This window comes from Excalfactoria chinensis, chromosome 17 (assembly GCF_039878825.1).
Source record: "Excalfactoria chinensis isolate bCotChi1 chromosome 17, bCotChi1.hap2, whole genome shotgun sequence".
Classification (NCBI taxonomy): Eukaryota; Metazoa; Chordata; class Aves; order Galliformes; family Phasianidae; genus Excalfactoria; species Excalfactoria chinensis.
Window position 1 is genome coordinate 1,861,916 of NC_092841.1, and position 23,114 is coordinate 1,885,029.

Sequence of the window (23,114 nt, forward strand, 5' to 3'; positions counted from 1 at the left end):
TAGCTGAAGTAATTGTGCATGGAAATGCCTGTTCTTAGGGCCGCAGACCGGCTCTTATCAGGTTTCATGGCTCAGAGCACAGCAGCCTGGCAGCAGGCTGGTTGCTAATCGCTATCCCAGCTGCAGCGCAGTGTTTCTGCTCACCTGCTTCTTGTCACACTGAAATGAGACACACGGCAACACTTTGTGACAGATACTTTCATCACAGTAACACACTGCTCCTCCACCACCTAAGTTGGGGAACACAGCACCTCTGCCACCCAGCACTGCAGATAAAACACTCACCACTGGTGGCAATCAGCTTGCACACTCCTACCACAGACCTCAAAATCCAGGAGGAAAGCCCTTCAAAAGGCCTGGATGGAGCCCTTGGCAACCTGGTCTAGTGGTCTACCGTCCTTGATCTGGCATTTGGTGGCCCTGCCCGTGGCAGGGGGTTGGAACTTTATGATCCTTGGGGTCCATGGCCTTCAAAGTGGTCTGGGTCCTGATGTTATCATGGCCTAAGAGAAAGGCTGCCTTCTCCTCTGGCCTGACTCTGAAGTTGGAGCCATCAGCTTTGTCAGCATCACAATGCAATGGTCAGAGCTGATGGTCTGTGTGGGTTCCAGGATATCCAGAAGAATCATCCCTTTTCTATCCCACAAGACACCGCACATCACTTTACCTGCTGACAAAGTCTTGAGCTCTTTCCTCAATGGGGACTCTCCATGTCACCACTCCATGGGCTGCCATTTTGACTCCGACTCTCATCACCACAGAAACTTCTTTATTTTCTTGTCCTCACCCCACTTACAAAGTCATTTGCAGCTTCGCAGAGGCTGTTCTCCCATCAGCTGTGGGTTTGGCTGCTTTAAACGTCTTCAAAGATGGGTGTTTGCACCTCCACTGCCCTTGGGTCTGGAGGGACAGCACACAACCCCCATAGCACTGTTATGACATGGCAGATGACACTTAGCTATGGACAACCCTGAGCAGCCCCAAAGCACCACATAGGCCATACCTGAGCCATGCTAGTGGAGCTGGATGCCATCAACTAGTGTTTCAAGCTTGGAGATTTCCATACCATGCAGCCCCGGCTAACCATATGCACAGCCTTGGAGACCCTTAGAACTTTATCCTTACCCACTCACAGCTGCAGTTTCTACAATGGTTAACCTAGAGATGCTCTTTCTTGCTTCAATTTTCCCCATTTTTTTGGCCAAAGGAGGACAAGGAACACACCTGGGGATGCAGAGCAAAGGCCAGCACAACCCCAGCCCCACAGGGCCCTGCTGTGCACTCGCTGGTGTGCCCCAGCCCTGCACTAAATGAAAGCCAAACCCCAGTGTGAGGGGTTTCTGATGTGAGCAAAACATGTCTCTTTCACAGGGCAGAGCACAGTGCTTACAATGCGAGCTTCTGAAATCCGGTAAGAATTAGAATAAATACTAATAATTAAAGAAAGTTTTGTCTCGTTGTTTTTTTTTTCTTCCCCTTTCACTTCTGAACAACGATACACAAATGGGAGGTGATCTCATCAGCCCATTGGCCCTACTGAAGCAAGGCCATCGCTCGGGAGAGATGTGCTGACTGTGAGCAGCATGAATACAGGGGTACAGACGCAGCCCTCATTACCAGGCAGGGCATGGCTCCCAGCTCTCAACCCGCCACACACATGTGCTGTATTGAGAAGCAGGGCTCTAATAGCTCTAATAGCTGTGCAGGCAGAGCCGGGCTCACACCTCTGAGATAGAAGGGAGTGACCAACAAACACCCCATGCATCGCCGGCTCACACGGCACAGCCGCCTTGCACAGGAGTAAGGAGGGAGGAAAAGCACTTGAAAATCCAGGAAGAACAGTAAAGTGTGGGTTTAGAAGCTTTCGCCTTTCATTCCTCATAAACCAGATCGCATCTTTCCCCTAAGTTCCTTTTGATTTCTTTGTTGCCGAAGGAACAATGCTTGAAAGCAAAGAACGCCTCATTGCTGAGATGCTGCTGTTTCCAATCGAGCAGCAGAGCTATTTATTTTCCTAGCTGGTGAAGGAATTAAACAATTTGTCTTTGAAAACCCTGCAAGCCTTCACCCTGACAACCCCCCATCTGCTTTTCAGATTAAGGTACTTTGATTTTTACCAGCTAAAGGTTTATGAACTGCCGTATAAACCCAATTACTCTCATAGTAAATTATTTAAAGCTTACACGTTATACTGTAAATTTCTCCCCACGGAGCAACTCTGGAGATTCGTTAGAGGAAAGGGTGAGCTGTGCTCAAATGAGCAGCACTGAAATGCATGGGGCTTCCAAGAACACCGAGCAAGGAAACTTCAATGCACCGACCTGAGGATGAGACACTGCAGGAGAGCCAGGATCCTGGGTGGGGGGCATTGGGACTGAGCTGTACACACAGCCAGCCACTGCTGGGACTGAGCTGTACACACAGCCAGCCACTGCTTCTCAGGGCTCCAGTGATTTAAGAGGAAAAGAACCAACCCACACGTCCCTGGCAATAAGGACAGCTTAACACCAGCAGAGCCGATTCATTTTCTGCTTGCTGGTTTGGGGATAACAGGCGTACCCCATTCCAACTAAGCAGGGGAATGCCCCACAGCAGCCCTCCTTACAGAGCAGTTCTGACCAGCACCCAAATTACTTCTTCAACAGCAATTCTTCCCCCAGGGCACTGAAGGAAGCATGAAGTGTCTCACTTGCAGTCACAGTGCTTACAAGGAAGGCATTTGCATGGCTACGGCATGGCATTATTTAGTCATCACAAGTGATGCACCTTTCTCTTCAGCCTATACGTAAAGAGAAGAAACATCCCCAGGTCCCATCCTTAATGACTATTTCAGGACAGTGAGCCATTGTTCACATAACATCAGCACCCGCCACACGCAAACCACTGCAGTTACAGCCCCAAGCACGTTGCAGCAGTGACCAGGAGCGTGCAAGGAATGTCCCCAAGGATGCACCCAGGGCAGGGCACACAAAGGCAGCACACTGAAACACCCACTGCTGCAGCACTGGCATTCAGCGATTTGTTCTGCGCGGCGCTTTCCCTGCTATGTTTTGTCACTGATGCACTCAAGCACAAAAAAAGTGTGTTCCAACAGCATGGCAGCAACACTGAGCAATTCACTTGGGACGTCTGGGCTGCGTGTGCCCACCGTGCCAAAGCCCACAACGGGACAGCAGCATTGCCTGCAGTGAGTGCTGTGGGCTGAGTCAGAGCAAAGCACTGATGCTATCTCCAAACTGCTGCACCTTTTCCTCTGTTAGCAAGCTTTGTGTTTGTTTGCTTGCTTTATAATGGTGTTCTTTGGTGTATTCAGTGTATTCTGTCCTTCAGTTTGTTTATATGACCGGTGCCACTGAGACAAGGCATCCCTCTGGCTGAGCTCTGCCATCCACCAGTGGGATCCAGGCCCCATGAATCCAGGACGCTCAGAACACAGCCCTTATCCTGTTCAGGAGAGAAGTGCATGGCACGTTATTGCCCATCCCCAGCACAGATCCATTCAAGATGATATGGGTGCTGTTGCCTGGCTCACTTCCCAGCTCCTACAGCAGTGTTCTTTAGACCAAGGACATCAACACTGCCCCCATCCTTTTGGGATCGATGGATCCATGTCAACCTTCAACATTTCTGCAGAATACTGTGCATGCTCATCACACTTCTAATAAGAACCATAACATCGTGCTCCTCAGAGCAGTCGCACACCTCCTGCTAGGGACCTGCTGAGAACCAATGCTCTGCCTCCACTTGTTCCATTTAAACCCTCTTCATGTCATATTTTCAGCGGTGCAAAGTTCACAAGAGGTCCTACTGTGAGGTTCTTCCTCAGCTCTCATCATCACTGGAGTCCTTGAAACTTTGTTCCAACAGAAGCTCATCTCCTGCCCCGGCTCATTAGCATCTCCTCCATTACCAACAAAATGCTGACAATCTGCATCACGAAGGTTGTTCTGTTTGATTTTAATTAAAGGCTGAGATGCCCGTTGGTTCCATCTCTATCAGCCACCCGGCATTCAGGGATTTATCAGCCTCTCCAGCCACATCTGCAAAGCACGGCTGTGTGCCAGCATCCTGCAGGCTCATACCTCCTCCTGCTGCTCCCCGGGTCAGGCAAAGCCATCGCTCTGGATTCCTTTCCATCATGCTTGTGAGACCAAACTGCACCTCTAACTTTTGGGATGTGCAATGAGCCTTCTTTATCACCTGAACCCCCCCATTAGTTGCAGAAGGTGCTGCCCCCATCCCCCCGCCTTTGCTAACAGGAGTGGTTTTAAAACAACATTCAGGAAGTGTTAAACACATCAGTGCCATGGCAGCACCAAAACTCTCACCATAAACAAGCCTGCACTGTTTACCAAAAGGATGTGCTGTAAAACACAATGTAACATGGAGCTGCATTTGCTGAGCAAAACTCTGTATGCAGTCCAGGACACGGAGCTTCCCAGGAGCTCAGCAGCAGGACTGACAGCAGCAGTTCCTGGTTATAAAGCTCAACCTATTAAGAAACCTGACAGACTATGAGAAAACAAACAAGCAAGCAAACAAACGTTGCTCTCAATTGGGGGATGTTGGGAACTGGAGCCTCTACAATAGGTTGGTTTAACCACCATCGTAACAGAACGTTTTCATTACGCTCTCTTGCAGCCAATATCAGTGAGGACAGCACCCATCCCACCCTGCAGAGCCAGGGTTATTGGGTACGAAGGTCCCTCCCTGCAGCCCAGCACACTGCCTGAAACCCTCTAACAGGCAGAGGTACAGCAGACAGAAACCCTTTAACAGACAGAAGTAGTTCTATTGATCTGGGGATCTGACTTGCATGGCAAACATCGAGTGAACAAAAATAACTCCCACTTCTTCCAGGAGCACAAAGACACCAAGTACCCAGCCATGACCTGAGCTGCTATCAATGAGCTGTTAATTCATTAAGACAGATTAATGCACCCACGATTCCTACAGCACGTGACCTCCCCAGATCGGCTGCCAATATGATATAGGTCCAAAAGAAATGGCCCCTTTTCTGCTGCCACAGAACAATAAATTGGCTTCTCTGAATACAGTGGTTAAAGAATCCGAGTTCCTGACCCTGAATGTTTTACTAGTAGTGTGCTGTGCTGTAGGGAACAATCAGGATGACATCTGCTGAAATGTGTGGGATTTATGATATAATAGGTTGCACATATGTGCCAAAAGAGAAAAAAAAAAACACCACCCTCTTAAATCCAACTAAATCAAGATTAATTAGCTATTAAAATAGCTGAGAGAACACAGCGCAACACAGGTGGTACAACAAACCATCCCACCTCCTGAACACGGCGGCTAGGATCGTTCTGCACACACATCTCCTGTCGCACTCTTGCTGGGAGAAGCACAAATCACTGCTCCTTCGTAAGCTTCTGCTCTTTGTAATTCTCATAGCTTTGCACTTTCATAAACCAATGTTACGTAGGGAGCCCCACTAAGCCCACAGGAAAACCCTGAGCTGTCTGGCTTTGGTCACCAAGGCACTGGAGGTGCCATCCCTCTGCCCCACGCTTTGCTCTCACTGCATCCCTCCAGCAGCAGCATGTAGGATCGCAAAGCAAACAATCTTCCCACAGCATGCCCGGAGAGAAAGCACAGAAGCCTAACTTTGCCTTTTTCCTCCTGTCCCAGCACTGCGAGCAAGCCGCTAATACCCTGCAATCTGCTCACTTTCCCTCTTAATCCCCATTTGAAGCAACCTCTCCTCGCAGGAGATCATATCAATATGTCACTAGCAGGCGCACAATGCAGCCAAGAGCCAATGTTATTGTGTGCCTGAGGTGGAGCGGCTCGAGCCCCAGCAGGAGAGCAATTTGTACGGGGAGCCAGCGAGTTCTTCTGGAGCACGGGGAACCACTTCACACAGCCAGGCTCCCTGCAGCAGCAAGCAGTATTGTGGACATAGGGGCAATGAGTGGGCACTGGTGTGCAAAGCAGCACTTGGGTCTGCCCGGCAGCAGCACGAGGCACACAGCTCCTCCTTCTGCCCACGTCATCACAGAATGGCCTGGATTGAAAAAGACCACAATGATAATCTGGTTCCAACCCCCTGCTGTGTGCAGGGTCACCAACCAGCAGCCCAGGCTGCCCAGAGCCACATCCAGCCTGGCTTTGAATGTCTGCAGGGATGGGGCATCCACAGCCTCCTTGGGCAACCTGTTCCAGTGTGTCACCACCCTCTGGGTGAAAAGCTTCCTTCTAATATCTAGTAGTCTGTAATCTCCAACTACAACAGGCTCCAGCACACCACAGGCATCCCAGCACTCGGAGCATGGGGCCACAGGGCACAAAAGCAGAGCTGCAGCTTTGGTTTTGGTCCACATCAACTCACAGTCCTGAAATCCAAACTGCAGACCTCTCCTTCCAGGTACCCCCACTGTAAGCTCGTTATGGTGCAGCATAGCAAACCACTCTTTAGGTTTCCCAGCTCTGCTTTGTTTTGCTCACACACACACTGTTGGCAGACCTCAGTTCCCCATGGATGATGTGGTTCAGTTCAAACCCAGAGTGCAGCATTTCCCCACGGCCACGCACCCTTTGTTCATCGTATGCAGCAGCACCCAAGAACTCTGACAGGGACCAGCCCACCAACACAGCTCCCATACGACCATGTGTGCCTTTTGTTACGCTGGTTTCCCATCCTGGAAAAGTGGAGTTACTTACAGGTGAAATAATTAACATGGAATGAACGCAACGCAGAGCAGATTCACCACCTGGAGAGGGAAGGAAGGAGAGCAGCTTGGGAAGGACAGCTTGGTACCATCAGCACCATCTAAGAGAAAGTCACTCCAATTCAGGCTGTTGAAAGTCCCCTTTGATACTTACCTCACTCAGCTGTTTACAGGATATTTGAGCTATTTGTTAAAGCCTCAACATCTTCCGCCACTTAACTGGAGAGTGGAAAAACTGCCTAATCCACTCCTGTAGGTACCAAAGGACCCAAAGCAAACCGCCGGCTTCATTTACACAGGAAAGGAGCTGCTCAGCAAAAGCCTCCCACATGAACACACTTATCCTGGCTAAGAACATTGTCAGGCAGAATTAGCATGGAAAAGCTTTACATTCACCCCAGAACATCCTTCTGTAAAGCTTCCCTGCCTGGCCCAGAGTGGAATGGATGCAGTGACAGCAGCCACAGCTCTGTGACCTGCATCCCAAACCCTGCCTGAAGATGAACAAGGAAACACTTGGTCGCTGCTTTTTGACTCCCAAGGAGGACATAAAAAGAAGGGATCAAGGATTCCCTATGACTCCTCTTCTGAGCAGACGGAAGGACAACAGCTACAGCAGCACCTACATGCTGCCATGTTCTTAACTCCCTTAATTGACAGACATATTAATTGGAGACAGCTGCAAGGAAAAATATCCTAACGCCGTGATTCATTAGTTTTCATAGATAATTACATCTGCTCACGGCCCTGCAGTGAATCATTCAGTTAGGGAATTTTGGGGGGTATTAAATTTAAAGGCAGTAATCAGATTTGTTAATCTGCAGGACGAGGCAAACCAAACACAATTTTACTCGAGGAATTGTTTATACTTCCAACGTTGCCATTAATTGAGCAGCAGGAATAGATTAGCAGTGTGGTGTACGTCCGTGCAGCTCGAAGCTCACGGTGTGCAATGCCCTCTGCTCACAGGGCTGCTGCACACAGTGCTTCGAGGCTGCAAGTTTGCTCCCTCGGATGCAACCTTAAGCACTACACAACCCTGCAGCCTGTTAAAAAACAGATATAAATCAATTCTTCTTTGCATTTGAGATGATGAGATTGGAAATAACATCTGGTTTTGCCACTCTCCAGACTGATGATAGAGCTCTATTCACTGCTAATGGATTACACATCTTAAAAAGTATTGGTTTTAATGGGGTTTGTTACTCCGAACACACAGTTCTAGATGGGAACCCCAGGCACGCTCCCAGGCCCAGCCCTATTCCCTTCCCATCAGCTCACAAACTCTTCAGCAAACTGAGCTCCTCATTAAAAAACAAAGAGTTTCTGCCTCCTGGAAGCTACTCTGGAATTTCCTATTTCTCAGTTCAAACAAAAAGGTCTTCTGACCTTAAATAGCACAGGCCTGAAATTTATTCCCGTTCTTATTGAAGCAACGTTGCTCTTCAGCTGCAATGCTTTTTTATTCCCTCCTTGATCGCTCAGTGCCAAACACGAGCAGGAAGCACACAGCCCTCCTACGGGGCTGCACTTGGCCAGGCTGCACATCCAGCATCACCCTCCTGCTCTGCCCTGCTCTGCCTGCTGCTCCTCTGTGCCCAGCTCTTGCTCTTTGGGACCAAGGAGCTGAAAACCGAACCCAGGATAAAAGGCACAAACTCCCACATCAACCACAACTATTTCACAGCGGCCACAAACAAAGCTTTTCCTACGTGTATGGCGCAGAGCACCTTTGATATCACAGCTTGGGTTTCTCTGAAGCTGCTGCTGAGAATCACAAATTACTGTGCAATCCGATAGCTCCTGCTCTGAGAGGTTGCACCTACGCAGTCGTATTTTTCCTCACCGAGCTTTGTGGGACAAGGGCTTGCTCCATGGAAGCTGGAACGAATTAATATTTCCCTGAGAATTATTATTATAAGAGAAAGACCCGGCAGGACTTGAAAAGGCAAGCCAACATCTTCTATTTACTTTGAGCGAAGCTTGTGACAACACACAGCATGTCTGATTTGGGATGAGGACGGCGAGCTGCTCTTTGGGCACACAGCTGTTGGAAAGCACCCTGCACACTGCAGAGAGCTCTGACTGCTCCACCAGCAGCAGCGTGATGCCCATGCAACAGCCATGCCTTGGAGATGGGCCTTCCTTAAGAATAGCAGGTGAGGTCTCCACTCACCTCTCCCAAAAACACTGTGTTGGGTTCCAGTGAGTGCAGCACTGTGTGTTTGTGTAATGGGAGACACGTCAGGCCCTTTCTTGCAGTGATTTAAACATCCCCCCTGTCTCAGAAGGAAAACAAAGAACAAAGATGCTGAAGTATTAATCACTGTGCTCAGCACCCACGGGGAGCAGCTGGAGGAATGCAGTGCATGGTGATTTGCCAGCCCTGCTTCCAGGATGAGGCCTGCAGACCCCATCCCAGCACCCTGCCCTGCTGACTGCCCAAGCACAGGACAGCCCTGGGTGCACAGCCATGGCACAGCACACACTGCTCTTGGGAAGAATGCGAGAGGTGCCCTGTCTGCAGTGCAGGCATACAGGAGCTGCACGGACTCGACCCATGGAAGCTTCTTTGCTGCACAGTGCTGCAGTTAGAATGGAAAACTTTCACCTCCTCCTACATCCAGACAGCACGTTTCTCTAAACATCTGGGCAATAGTTTTAAGGACAAGTTACAGGAGGGGAAAAAACATGTGATGCACTGGAACAGGTTGCCATAAGTAGGCTGTGGATGCCCCATCCCTGCAGGCATTCAAGGCCAGGCTGGATGTGGCTCTGGGCAGCCTGGGCTGCTGGTTGGCGACCCTGCACATAGCAGGGGGTTGGAACTGGATGAGCACTGTTGCCTTTGCAACCCAGGCCATTCTGTGATTCTATGTTCCTCTGACACAGGTTCACTGCCAGACTAAGGACTGTGGGGTCACCAGACCCAGAGCGACATGCTGACCCTGTGCTTAAAAAGCACCTCCAACAACACATACCACTCAGTCCAGGCAATGTTTAAAGCCAAAAGAAAAGCGGTGGCTTCTTTCTACAAGGGATAAAATACACCTCTTGATTTCCAGCTCTCCTCTCTAAATGGTTTTATCCTATGCTTCTCTCCCACGTGGAAGGATGAAGAATTATCAGGGAGGGTGGTGGTTCAGGACAGTTTAAGTGTGCATGAAACGGCTGTTCGCTCTCAGCACACCATTTGTGCTCTGGAGAGACCACCACAAAACCATGACACCGCTCATTTATTCAATAAAGTTTCATGAATTCCAGCTGGAGACTCCTTTTTTCTTCCCCCAAGGCCAAAGGGAAGCTTACTGTTATTTTTCATGTTTAGGATGTGGGGAAAGACACACGGGGACATTGAAACATATTAAACTGTTGGTTTTCTCTTCCCCCGCTCCTCCCCCTCTTATCCAGAAGAAGGGAGGCTTCCAATCCTCAAACATATTAAACAAGTGGACTGAGTCTGAACAGCAACAGCCAGCACCGAACTCATTTATCTCCCGAACCCCATTCAACATATAACAGTTATCATGCAGCAGCAGCCACAGGAACAGCTCCCAGCTCCTTTAGCCAGCATTAAACAAGGTCTTCTGTGGGAGCACAAGAGCACCCACATCATGAAATGACACTGACACAACACAGCGATCAATACAATGCCTGCAAACAGCTTCGGGCTGTCTGTATTAGCAGCTCATCCATCTTCAGCTTCAGGCAGAAGGAGAAGTGCTCACCAGCCACTGGCAGCAAGGAGACAACCTGAGCGTGAGCAAGGAACTCTGTGCAAAGCTGGGCTTGGAAAGTATAGCAGTCACCATTTTCCATCTAGAAATACCTGAGGATCTGATGGGAACTTCAGCAGAGCAGCAATCAGCACCACGAGTTATCAAGGACGGACGGGCAGGACTACAGTTCCTCAGTGTCCACAGCTTGTTCTCGTATAAGAACTAAGAGTAAGAGCAATCGGAAAGCTTCCTCCCTTTCAAAAGCACAAACCTCTTGCTAAAGCCAATAGTGCCAGTCAGCTTATGAAATGTTTTTATACCACAACTGAAGAATGGCTTTTCTGCTGCATTTGTTTTTGGTGACGTCACCACCCCCAGATGACTTTAGGCAGACAGTCTCTGCTGCCTTAATGCCCAGCTGCTCCATTTAATCCCCGCTAAGACTGTTTTTCCTCTTCAAACTTCTCCAGGCATTGTGCTGGGAGACTCGTTTAAAACATATCCCATACAAAGGCTCCCAGCAACTCTGAAATGAAAGTGGTTCTCAAGTCTTCCTACTGACTTCAGAGGACAAATGGTTCAGCTGCCACAACTGAGCAGCATGGAAAACATTCAAGAGATGGACGAGAAGCCAGGCCACAGAGCTCTGCACCCCACAAACTCCCCTCTGCTTCATTCCAACAAGATCTCCCAACACGCTGTTCTGGACAGACCAAGTGTCACCAAGTCCTGCAGAGCAGCTCAGTTCTTCACACCAGTAAGCTTGCAAATAACGCAAGGAAAGCTTGGAAAGCTATAAAAGGTCTGGAAAGCTTTTATATGCTCTCTTTACACTCCCTCCCACTGCTCCCATCGGTCCTGCTGCAAACAGAATTAGCACAGCCAGTTTGGGAGCAGATAACTGGGCTTCCTAATGGACTGGCAGATCGCTTTTCCTACTTGAAAGCCTATGATAAGGAGACCCCTCTGCCTTGCCAACTTGGAGATGTCACACACGGTTCTGCTGCGACCACCCGACAGAGATCTGAACAAGTGAGATACTTGTCTTATGCCTGTAACAAAGCAATAGGAATTGTGTTAGATCAGCTCTGGCCATCACATTTCTGATTTACATTTGCTTCTCGGACACGCATCATTCCACCACTTAACAAAGCCTCTCTAAATATACTCTTCCAGGACAACTCCAAAAATACAACAGCTCAGCAAGAGCACGGAGTAACCAAAAGCCCTTCAGTAGAAGTCATTTCACAAAACACTGAGAGGGGAAGTTCTCCTCCTTCATGGTCAGCATCACTGAATACCAGGTCTCTGCCTGGAAAATCAGCAAAGCCAGCTTGAAGGAAGGCTTCTCCCTTCAGCAAAAGGAGGAAGGTGTTGATGGTGCACACAAACCTTCAGAGCTTAGAAAAGCCCTGTGGTCTCCTGCTATGAAAGCCGCTTTCCTTCCATTGAAAACACACCACCCACATTACCCGTAAGGAAAACAATTGCAGCTTCTATTGTAATAAAGCATCAAATGGAGTTTTTCCGTTAAGAAGTGAAGTCACAACACTTTAACCAGAGGGAAGGACTACAGTTAAGCTAAATGGGCTCCAGTGAAGCACCCCTATAATTACATACGAGTAAGGAATAGTTAAGCAGTGGGAAAAACCCAAGTGGTCTCACGCCGACCCCAGGTGCACACAGACACCAAGGGCAGCTCCTCTGCAGGGCTGATCCTCAGCACAGGAACGCCCCACACGCTCCATCCCCGGGCTGCTGCTTGGAGGCAGCTTAGTCCCAATAATAGTTTCCAAGGAAAACTACTTATTTATAACGGGAACTATTACATAAAAACCAGTCTATGTCATAAGCTCGACCAGAAGGAAGCTTTCCTCCCAGCTTATCTGATTTTCTATTCATTTCAAATACCACTTTTCGGAAGGCCACTTCAGAGTTCAATTCACACTGCTAATTTTCTTTGGCAAGAACCCACATTATCTACAAACCTGGCCTGTAAACCCAATTACAGTAACGTGATATCCACACCCTGTTGCACAGCAACGGGATAACAGGGTGATACGGAAAATACCCATGTTCCAAACTAACAGCAGGTAGCAGAGCTGCTTGCTAGTCACAAGCACAGCTACATCTGGGAAGGTGCCCAAGTGAAATGCAGGACAGCAGGAGAAGAAGGAACATCCACACTGCTTGGAGCACTGTGCTGAGCCCCCCCAGCACCACTGTTCTGAAGTCCTTACCTTATCAAGGGGAGCACTGAGCACTGGTCCGCAGCACAGGGTATGTGCCTTCCATCAGTCCCAGCACCCAGGCTGGGCTCTAAGGCTGCCTGGTGTCACTGCTTTCTCACCTCAATGCGGCAGTACAAACACAGAGGTCAAAGGAAGACAGAAAAAAACATTCTGGGAGCTTATACCAAATGTTATCTTACTTTCACATGGGCTCTGCCCAAAACAGATCGAACCCAACCCTTACAAGTCACATGCAGTGCTTGAATCTCTCTTCTCTTGGCACTCCTGCTGATCCCAGTCCCAAGCTGGACCCCCAGAGCAGTGCTTCAGGGCTGGATCTCAGCACCTGGCTGCCCAGGGCTGAACTGCTCACTTGCTGCAGGTACCCCCGAGCTCCTCCCCGAACTTGGCCAACATCAGGCCCAGATGTTTCTGACTGAAGGCTCTGGATTCAAACCAGCATTTTTTCAACAAAACTTGGTTGCATGAGAAAACTTCCAACAAAACGTTGAGATCAAATACTGGAGTTATTTCAAAACAATGCAACTCACGCAGCCAAAAGACACAGCTGATAATGCCCCCCACTTTGATGCCAGCCGGTTCCTATTATGGTATCTGTTTTGAGGTATGTGATTTACTCCCTGGTGCTACATTGGCCATAGTTGTGTTGGCAGAGCCTTCTCTGCTTGCACCTCCAGGCCCTCCGACCAGCACAGTGAGAACCACACTGGTTCTTGATGGATTAACTCCAGCCCAGCCTCAGCAGCACCTTGCCAGGGCAGAAGGCACATCGTGGGGCAACCAGGCCAAGTACTTCTTCCCCAGTGTGTGGCCCAAACAGCACTGAACTTAATTTGGGTTGGGCTGCACAGGGCCAAAATACATCTCAACACATCAGGAATTCACAAAGGTTATGCTAATGTGACTTATTCCACCTCAAACTCCAGCTTGCAAGGAAGTCATTATTCACAATAATAATTACAGTACAATTATTTTACCTGTTTTTAAGCAATCTCAGGATGCTTTCAGATATTAACTTCAGCAGCTTAAAAGCATCCCGTGCCACGTTTATGTCACATTAACTTTAATTATGTTTGACTGAAACACAGTTCTGTGCAAGCGATTGTTCACAGCACTCAGTTCTGCTGTCATCCCATTGCAGTGACTGTGTTATGCCCATTGTACAAGCAGACAGATGTGGGGCTGATTTCAATGCTCGAGCATCACCAACTGCTACCTGCCACTTCCAGGCTGCACCTAGCAGCAGACTTTACAAATATCAAAGTAGTATTTAACCAAGCCAGAAAGCCCCGCTTCCTATTCAAACACAGCACAATAGGGCTCCGTCTGCACACACACAGGCAGCACAGCAACCAGCCCCAGCCTGCTGCCTGCCCATCACAATGCTCAGAGCATTACAAGATGCTGCACTTCATTCTCTGGTTCTGTGAGCTGCTGACCACCGAAGTGATTCCATACGTTACGTTTGTTTATCACAAAACAGATCAGCAAACTCGAGGCTGCCTGGACAGTGAGTGGCAAGTTCAGCCAAGGACCCAGCATAAGCTTTGCAGACGGATTATGTTCTGCTTTGTATCCAGGAGAACAGAGGGAAACGGCGAGGGAAGTCCTCCATTCAGACAGGAGAAGTGAGCTAGAATCTGTTTGAGATAATGGGAAATGCAGGACAATCTGCAAGAGGGAACTCACAAACTGACTCAGTGGTGAGTAAATTAACTTCAAAGCACTCTTTGGATTCCAGCAGGACAACGTGCCCAAAAACGTGGTTTTCCTGCTCTCTCCTGTGTTGTAACCATTCAGGCTCTGACCCTAAAAGTTTTCTGGGAAATCTATTATGAGGCCATTTAGCATCCAGCAGCCCATTCACCAAATCACCGTGACGCAAGAGCATATGGTTCCTCCCAAGCATGACTCCCTCTGAAGCCCAGCACTGCCTTCCCCCTAGCAGCACTGAGGCACACGAGGGTTCATCACTGCTTCCCCACAGACCCCCAACAAACCCGCTCTGAAAGGAAAGGGATGGAGGAAGCACTAAAGCCAAAGTCTTTGCAAGTACAAACTCTCACGCTGCATTTCACTGCCACAACGAAGAACACTGGCTAAAAATGATGTCTGTTTTTATAAAGAAGTGGTTCAAGAATGAAATAAGGTTCAAGAATGAAATACTGCCCGGGGAAGGTGATCTACCATTGAAAATGCTGAAGCAGAACATGCCATCCTGCTCACTGTGACCTCAAGCTCATGGAGAACAGGCCAAAGAGAGCCTAGGACCCAGTATCTATCATGCAATTAAATCCTTCCTTGATTCAGCCAAAAACAAGAGCGACATCACTCAGTGGACCAGACAGGTAACACCAAAGCTATGTGGGTAAACTAAGCAGAACTATACAAGAAGTTCATGGCAGCCCCCTTGGTCTCCCACCACAGGCATTCTGCAGCAGGCAGCTCACTTATTGCCTTCCTTTCCTCCAAGCAGAGAAGATGCAGGCAGGAGTTACACCTTCTGGTGCCCACTGCAGGTACAGCATTCACCTGCAGGAGCTGTGATGGATACGGGCTGGGGCTGTGCCTCTACGCGACGAATGGCAGTAACAGCAAAAAGCAGGCTAGGAAAATCAATCTCCCCTCTATGGTCTCAGTTTGAGATTCTGAAGAGAGGAAAAGCTAAATTAACAGGGAAAAAAGAAATACCATCAGAGCGTTGAAATACCTACAATTACAGTCAGGTTTTGTTTTCTTTTCAAACAGCTTAAATCAAACGACTGAAGGAGCAGATGGGGGGAAAGAAGTCTCTCCTGCTACAAGCTGAGGTTTAGATCCCTATTAGAGCTCTCCTTAAGCCCTGCTACAAAATTAACGACGAGACTTCGCAATTGAGACGGTTAAGATCATAATTCTTATCAAGAAATCCGGCGAGGTTTCACAAGAGTTCCGAACACATTTTTCCCCCCCCGCAGCACTTTCCCAGCACTCCAATGGCCGTGAGGACAGCTGAAGGAAGGCAGCCTCCCCCCACACGGCGTATGGGTGAGGTAGGGGCTGACTAACCGTGGAAAAATCCACATAATTGAGAAGACAAATGTTGAGCAGTTATTTTACGGCTTGAACTATTCAGGGAAAAAAGCGGTGCGTGCCAAGAGGCCAGACAGGCTCAACGGTGCGTGTGTGTCAGCGCCGAGCTTCCTTTCATCCCCATCCAGGTTGTGCTGTGCTGCTTTATCTGGTTCTGCGAGCGCTGCAGAAAGCTATCAAAGATACCAAGGGAAAAAGGAGCATCTCCTGTTATTACGTGTATATAGAGAGCAATACAAAAGCACATGCAGCCTCAGCCGCACGACCGCTATTGAGGCCATTTGTTGCTTCCCAGGAGAAGGCCCTATTTTCAGTGGTTTAAAATGATGAAACACGTTAAGGATTCAGGCTTAAGATTCCCGACTCGGATGCTGCCTTCCAGATGAATGTTATAAAAAGGAATATCTTAAAGTTTCAGCCAAAACATCTCAGCCATTTTCAGAACAATGCTTTTTTTCCCCTTATGAAGGCTCTCCAGTGGCCTCAGGAGCTGCAGTCCCCCAATGCTTTCCCATTAACACAAGTTAGAGGGAGAAGGAAAAGGACGCAGACAGGGCCATTTCAGAAGTGAGGATGAAGGCATTGAGGAGGGGAGATGAGCTCAACAATAGCAGGAGAATGAGAGGTCTGAAGGAAGCCAAGCTGCAGAAAAGAAGAGAGAAAAAGCAAGAGAAGGTAATAGCAAGGTGACCAGCCCACCTCCTGCTCCAACACACCCCACCAATGCAACCAACAGAAACAACACCTCACCCCTGCTTCTCCTGCCCACAGCTCACCCCACTGCTTCTGCCCCAGCCTGCCCTCCCCAGGGGCTCATTCCCTCCTGCAGAAATCCTCTGCTCCTGTCTCAGTATTCTCTGCTTCCAGCCAGGCTGTCCCAGCACTCCTGGTGGTCACACCTGTGTGCTTTAAGGCACACCTTGCCTACACCCTGGCTGCCCTACCTGCTCCCTGTGACCTTGATGAGCTGCTAGACAAGCTGCTGTCCCTTCTCCACACCAAGCTTAATAAAGGACTGCCTGAACAACAGTGGTTTATCAGAGCCTTTCACTATATTACGCTGTTCAACCTGTTAAAGTTGTGACCTGGACACTGTGCTCCCCAGGTCCTTCTGCTAAGGGTTAGTTGCTCATCTTGAATCAGCTTAATCCTCACACCAGCGTGACCCTTTGCTTGTGGCCAGGCTGAATTTCACTCTCATTTGTAAAGGTCATTGGGAGGAATTCTAGTGTTACTTCCATCATAGCTGCAGCTTTCCCTGCCTTTTATGTTACACAGGAGTTGAGTAAGCACACCATGCATTTCATCCTCGGTTTCTTCAGCAAAAACGCTGAGGAGAACCAAAAAGACCAATGCAGCCCAACTCAATTCAGCCTTGTAATCTAATTATGAATCACCAGTCCTTAATTTCTGAACATAATTATCCAATCAACTTCGCATCTATTGAAGATGACTCACTTGAGCCCATGCGGCCACGGACGGCTCACAAGAAGATCTTGTGAGACAGAATCAAAACCATTCTTACACCAAGATGGCATTGAGTTGTTTTTTCCCTACTCGTGAAGCTCTTCTGCAGAATGAATTCAAGCTCATTCGACACACTGGATTCTTAACGAGGACTTCACAGAGAGCCACAGCAGCTCCTGCATCCCACCACTGCTCCCAACACTCAGACTGCCATAAGCACCCCCCCGATCCCCCCAGCAGAGCCCAAATGGGAACGCAGATGCTTACGCCTCACTCTTACTGCTGCTGTCAGCAACTGTCCACGAAGCCCACAGGCAGGACATCTCACACCTCTCACATGCTGCTCCCCATCAGCCAACACCAGCAAAATTGCTCTGTCAGCCCGAGCTGCAGAGGGCCCTGCGGAGGTGTTCTCATCTGGCCGCTGACCCGCGCTGGGCGGTGGATCCATTCTGCACTTTCCAGGCCTGTTATTTATTTATTTCTTTTTATTCCAGTTTTCTTTTTAAAGATACCAGGAAATTTTACATATACACAAACACTGGAAAGACTGAAGCAGCAAAGCGATGTGTTTAAAAGGTTGGGAAACGCTACAAATAACGCTGTTTTGTGTGGACACACTTGTTCGATCCAACATAAACTCAACGTAACCTAAGTTCTCATTACATACATCCTCCAGCAGTCAGCAGGGCAGGGCTCACTTCCTCGACAGATACGGAATAGTTTGTTTTACCCTCCTCACCCAGCACAAGGCTGTGTCCCTCACAGGCCATGTGCTGCTCCAGCTCTGCATCTTTCTCCTCAGCCCTCCTGACGGTAATAACAAGTGTGTTGTGACTTCGGCAGATCCCTCAGGAGATGAAACACTGCCAACCTCAGCTCAGAAGGAAAAATAAGAGAATTAATCATGACATTTTATTTGGGGTGCTCAGTAAATGAGGTTTTGAACCTCTTTGGAAAGAGGCAATATGCCAAAGCTTCTTACCAGCAGGGCTCACACCACCAAGGGCTCATCAAACAGACCCTACAGCACCTGGATGGATGCACAGAATGGAAGTGCTTTGGAAGAAGCTTGGTCAAGGAGTCTTAACCAGCATCACACGGCTCCCAGGATGAGCCATAAAGAGAGACTTAAGAAATAACTTTGCCACTACATACAGTTATTGCCAACCCAACCCGAACCCAGATGAGATCAAGTCCTGAGCACTCAATGAGGTGCAGCCTGCAGAAAACACCGTATGACCGCTTTCAGCCTAGAAATGCACACAGGCAGTGCCATCTCACCTCAGATTTGGCATTCCCTGTGTTCACACCGAGACTGAGTATTCCCCCATTTAGATGGCTGATGCCAAAAAAGCAACATTTAACACGGGTGTTAACTTTTCCCCTAAGAAGGGTTAACTCCGACTAAGCAGAGCTCAATAAAGCCGGAACGTTTCACCAATAAAACTGAAGTCATTCCTACTCCACACAATAAGCTCAGGAAGCAAAATATAAAAAACCTATCTGCATAGCATGAGGTCAGTCAAGCTACGGATGGTTATTTCAAATCTAAATATTAAGAACAGATGCTTCTTTTTGGAGGTGTTTTAAGAACCTGGAACCTGCCGGTGCTCAAGGAATGCTGCAGACCTTCAAACCCACAGCAGAGCCATCTCAGCTGGGCTAAGAGCACTGTGCTCCACACAAGATGAACGTTCTTTCACATTGAATCTTCAATCTTTTCTTATTTACAAGCTAATCCTAACAATGAGGTAATATATCCACAGCCCCGTCGGTTTTTAGCCTCATAACTCATACATATTCCATACACAATACTAATTAGTTTGTATTATAGCAAAATGTTCCTAATAAACAGAAATGTGAAACTATGTCGTATTTTAGGGCTCCTTTTTGATGCAGGCTATACAATAGACGTGTAGAAGAATCTTTAGGAGAAGCACATTACTGTCTGCATACCAACCAGGCTGCAGCAGGAACTATGGACTTGACTTGCTCAGCACCACCCTGGAGACTTGCATTGCTGCACAAGGTATTTCACTTACTTCCTATTACTGCACAAGAATGCTTCTCTGTGTGTATATGAAGCAGCCTCCAGGAGGTGTGCTGGCCGCAGGGTGCCCAGCTCACCAACTCCATGTGCCATAAAGTTACTGGGACTGCTGGGCTGGCACCAAAGGAAGGGCTGAGCTGAGCCCTCTGTTCCACACAGCACACTGGAGGTGATGCTGCAAACTACAAACTGCAAAGTTATCAAAGACACAACGAGTGCTTGAAAGTTGGGTTGGTTTTGGGAATCTGGCTGACAAGAAAGAAAATATATTGCATAACCAGGTTGTCAAAATATCACTCTGATGGATCATTTACTTAAAAAGAGCCATCGTGACTGGATGTTTGCCCGGCATCCAGCATCTCCTTGACCAGTAAAAGGACCAATGGTGGTCTTTCCTTTGCAGCTTATCGTTTGTGAACGTGTTTATGCTCTGATGTATTTGCAAGAAGCAGAAGGATCCATCCTGGATGGTCTGCACCAAATAGGAAGTAACCTGGTATAAACATCCAACGCCATGAATTTTGCAGGCGATGTCACTGAGATCATGAGAGAGTAATGGCCCCATGAGAGCGTGCTGCAGTGAGAAGGCAGCATCTCTATAAGGGTAAAACAAACAGCATCCAGAATGTCTGACAGCATTCCTCCAAAATTATTGCACTAGATTAGATTGCCTCATCAGCAGGGCCAGAGGACATTTGCACTATTTTCCTGCTTTTTTTTTTCCTTCCTTTTTTTTTTTTCATATAACAGATGAAAAGAATACAGCAAGCTTTCTGGGGCCAAGATTGGAATTAACAATGGGAAAATTCTTTTGCTAATCCCCCCCATCTCTCCCACTGCTAGCAGGCTCCCAAGGCTGGAAAAACACAATGTCTCCCTGTACCCTGTTTCTCATTGGTGCAGCATGCCGTGCTCAGGATGTTGGGATGGACCCACGGCTCAGCTCAGGGCCATAAAACCTCCAGGACGGAGCCCTAGGGAAAGTCTGAGTACAGAACGACATGAGACTCCAATTAAAACCTGGAAGCCCCCAGCGGGCCCGAGGAGGCCCAGCTCTTCCCAGGGCCCACGGCTCACAGCAGCCACCCCACGCTGCTCATCCACGCTGTGGCACAGCCCCGTGCCATGCCTGCCAGCCCACCAGCGAGGGAAGAGCAGACACAGCCAAGCAGCCGACCCACTCGCAGCGGCGTTTAATCATTTTGCAGTCATTTAACAAACACAAAAGAATTCACACGTACCGACTCGACTCGAGAAGTAAACTTTGCATAATGAATCCGGACGCCTCCAATGCTGGCTGCGCTCAGAGCATCCGCAGCCGCACAGCTACACCCACTGGCACATGTGGGAAGTGCCCGATGATGGGAGGTCACCGATTGCAGCAGAACAGGGAAGGAAAAGAGCCGCTGCCTGGGAAATAAATGTGTTTATCCAGCTCTTTAAGTGGCTGCAATAACCACAAGGCATCGTCGGCTATTTCTGAAGCAAGCCGTGCTTTACCAGAGATTCGAGATCCAAAGGCAGAGCAAGGCACTGCTCACTTACAGAAGGTGGCAATGGCAGGTGAGCAGTCAGGCTGGTGGGAAACTTGGATAAAAAGAAGTATTGATGCAGAGCTTAATGAAGATGAACTTCCACTGCCTTCCCCTAAACAGACGATGCCATTCTCACTCACCACTAAGAAGGAAAGAGAGTCTGAGTAAGGGGAAATTACAGGGCAGTTACACTCGTCAGCCTGACAGTGTAATAACAACACGATGTTGGCAAGGCGCCGGAGCAAAGCCTGCAGACAATTAAGCACAGGGCATAAAATAAGGTGGGTAAAGTAGCCCATTGGAAAATACTGCTCGGGATTTCAGCTTTTCCAGCATGAAGCACACCACCATATCTCCTGCATCCACACAAAAAAAGAATATAAGGATAATACTAACTCACAGAAAGCCTGGAAGTTCACCTTGCTTGCTAGCAGAGAAACCAAAGCTCAGAACTGCGATGCCTCCCTCTGCACAAGTGGGACTGCTCCCCTGCTGCTGACAGCCTATGGACACAGTGCCTGCAAGGCCAGCAGGTCCCATCCCCATCATCTTAGGGCAGTGAGAAGCACAGGCAGCTCTGTGCCCCCAGCAGCCAGCCTGCTGTCAGCCGCAGCAATCCTCACTTGGGAAAGCTTTGGTTCCAAGAAAAAGTTGCCTGCAGCTCACAAAGGGCTCACAGGGAAACATGACGAATTTTGCTCCAGGCTTTGTAAATTATCTGCGGGACAAGAACGTCAAACAAAACGGGCATTATTTGCATTATCTGTAAGAAGGAGAGCCAAACGCATTCCTGATTTCAGAGATGTTTCAAGGCTTGGTTGCTACAAAAAGCTCAGCATGGTCACGCAGCGCTGCAACGGCACAATACACAAAACCTGCAGTCCCAGAAGCATAAGGATCTGGGGAGCCTCCCCTGCCCCCCAAGAGCGGGAAATGGGACACAGATTCTATATTCTCCTGATGAGAAACCAAGGTTTCACCGAGGATTAGTAAACACACTCATGAGTCCCACCTGTTTTCTATTTAGAGGGGAAAAAATAAGCAATTAATGTGACTTTTTAAACAACTGTTAATAGAAGAAACTTATGAAACTGAGGTTTCTCATTGAAAGTGTCTTTGCTCAGATGAGGCAGAGGATCACAACAAGACAAGAGCCCTACAATTAGTTTCTCCCAGCTGTGCAAAGCATTTTCTAACGACCTTAAGATGAACAAAGACACCTTCGAGTTGTTCCTCATCCCTCCAGAGCACGGCAAGCATAAGAAGGACATCCCATCTCCCAGCAGTCAGAACGGAGCTCCCAAGCAGACTATGTTGTGCAGTTATTAAATGGAACCCCTTGCTCTGAGCAGCATGCAGAGGCATACAAGGGAAAAATATCGGCCCGGGAAGAAGTTGATTTCAGCATATAGTTTATTAGCAAGTGAAAGGACGTTTACCTTCTCAGTGGTTAAGTACAACACAACCCAAAGACAAACCATATGGCTCAAGTCTTTGTGCAAGGGAGACAACTGGCAGGGCTCCAAAGCTCTAATTGAACTATTACCATATTGTAAGAAAGGAAGAAGTCAGAAAGACTGGAGGATCTACTCTCCTAGGGACAGCTGATGTCAGGCAGGCGATTGAGGCGGTAACAAAGCATATTTATCAGGAGAGCAATTCCACCATTTGGATACTGGCTCAGTTTAAAGGAAGAAAAAAGTGCTCTTCTATTTCAATATTGCACTTAATTTGATCCTACATTCAATTCATGAAACCTTCAAAATCCAAATCGTTTGTAGCAAACAATACGCTTCTCTTTTAATTGCTGGCTCAAGGTTTTCCATTTACTTAATAACTAAAGAAGCAAAGTAAGAATGTTCAAATGAAATCCAGCAACAAATAAAAGATTACCATTAATAAAAAAAAAGGGGGTCATTAGAACAGAACCACTGAAAAGGGCAGAAGATCCAAGCACAGAATGGTTTTGTACTGCACACAATTTCCCATCTTTTCTTTCAAAGGCAGCCTTCATGAAAACATCCCAAGTGTTACACGTTTCACACACAGCCGGGTTATGCAGTAAGACAAAACACAACAGCAAGCTCGTGAGCAGACAGAGCTGCTACAGAAACCTTTGCAGTGTCTTGTTGACTGTGGGCAAAAAGGAACGTAGAAAGACTAAAAGAAACCAGACAACAATCTTACATAAAAATGAGTGAGACGAGTCTCTGTGGCTCTTGTTCTTACCGTTCTGCTCGTCCAGCTCATTCCCAATCTCCTGTCCCATTTGCTTTTGCCGGGATATGATTGAAGAAAGAGCATCGAGTCCGGCATCTTGTTCT

General features: G+C 48.1%; 1 protein-coding gene across 1 annotated transcript in view; it reads right to left on the bottom strand.

The window, feature by feature from the left end:
• STX8 (syntaxin 8) overlaps positions 1 to 23,114 on the bottom strand; it is a 69,113-nt gene that overhangs the window by 33,214 nt on the left and 12,785 nt on the right. The window contains exon 6 of the mRNA XM_072351856.1: positions 23,020 to 23,112. Coding sequence (XP_072207957.1) covers positions 23,020 to 23,112 — 93 coding nt within the window. The remainder of the gene's footprint in view (positions 1 to 23,019; positions 23,113 to 23,114) is intronic.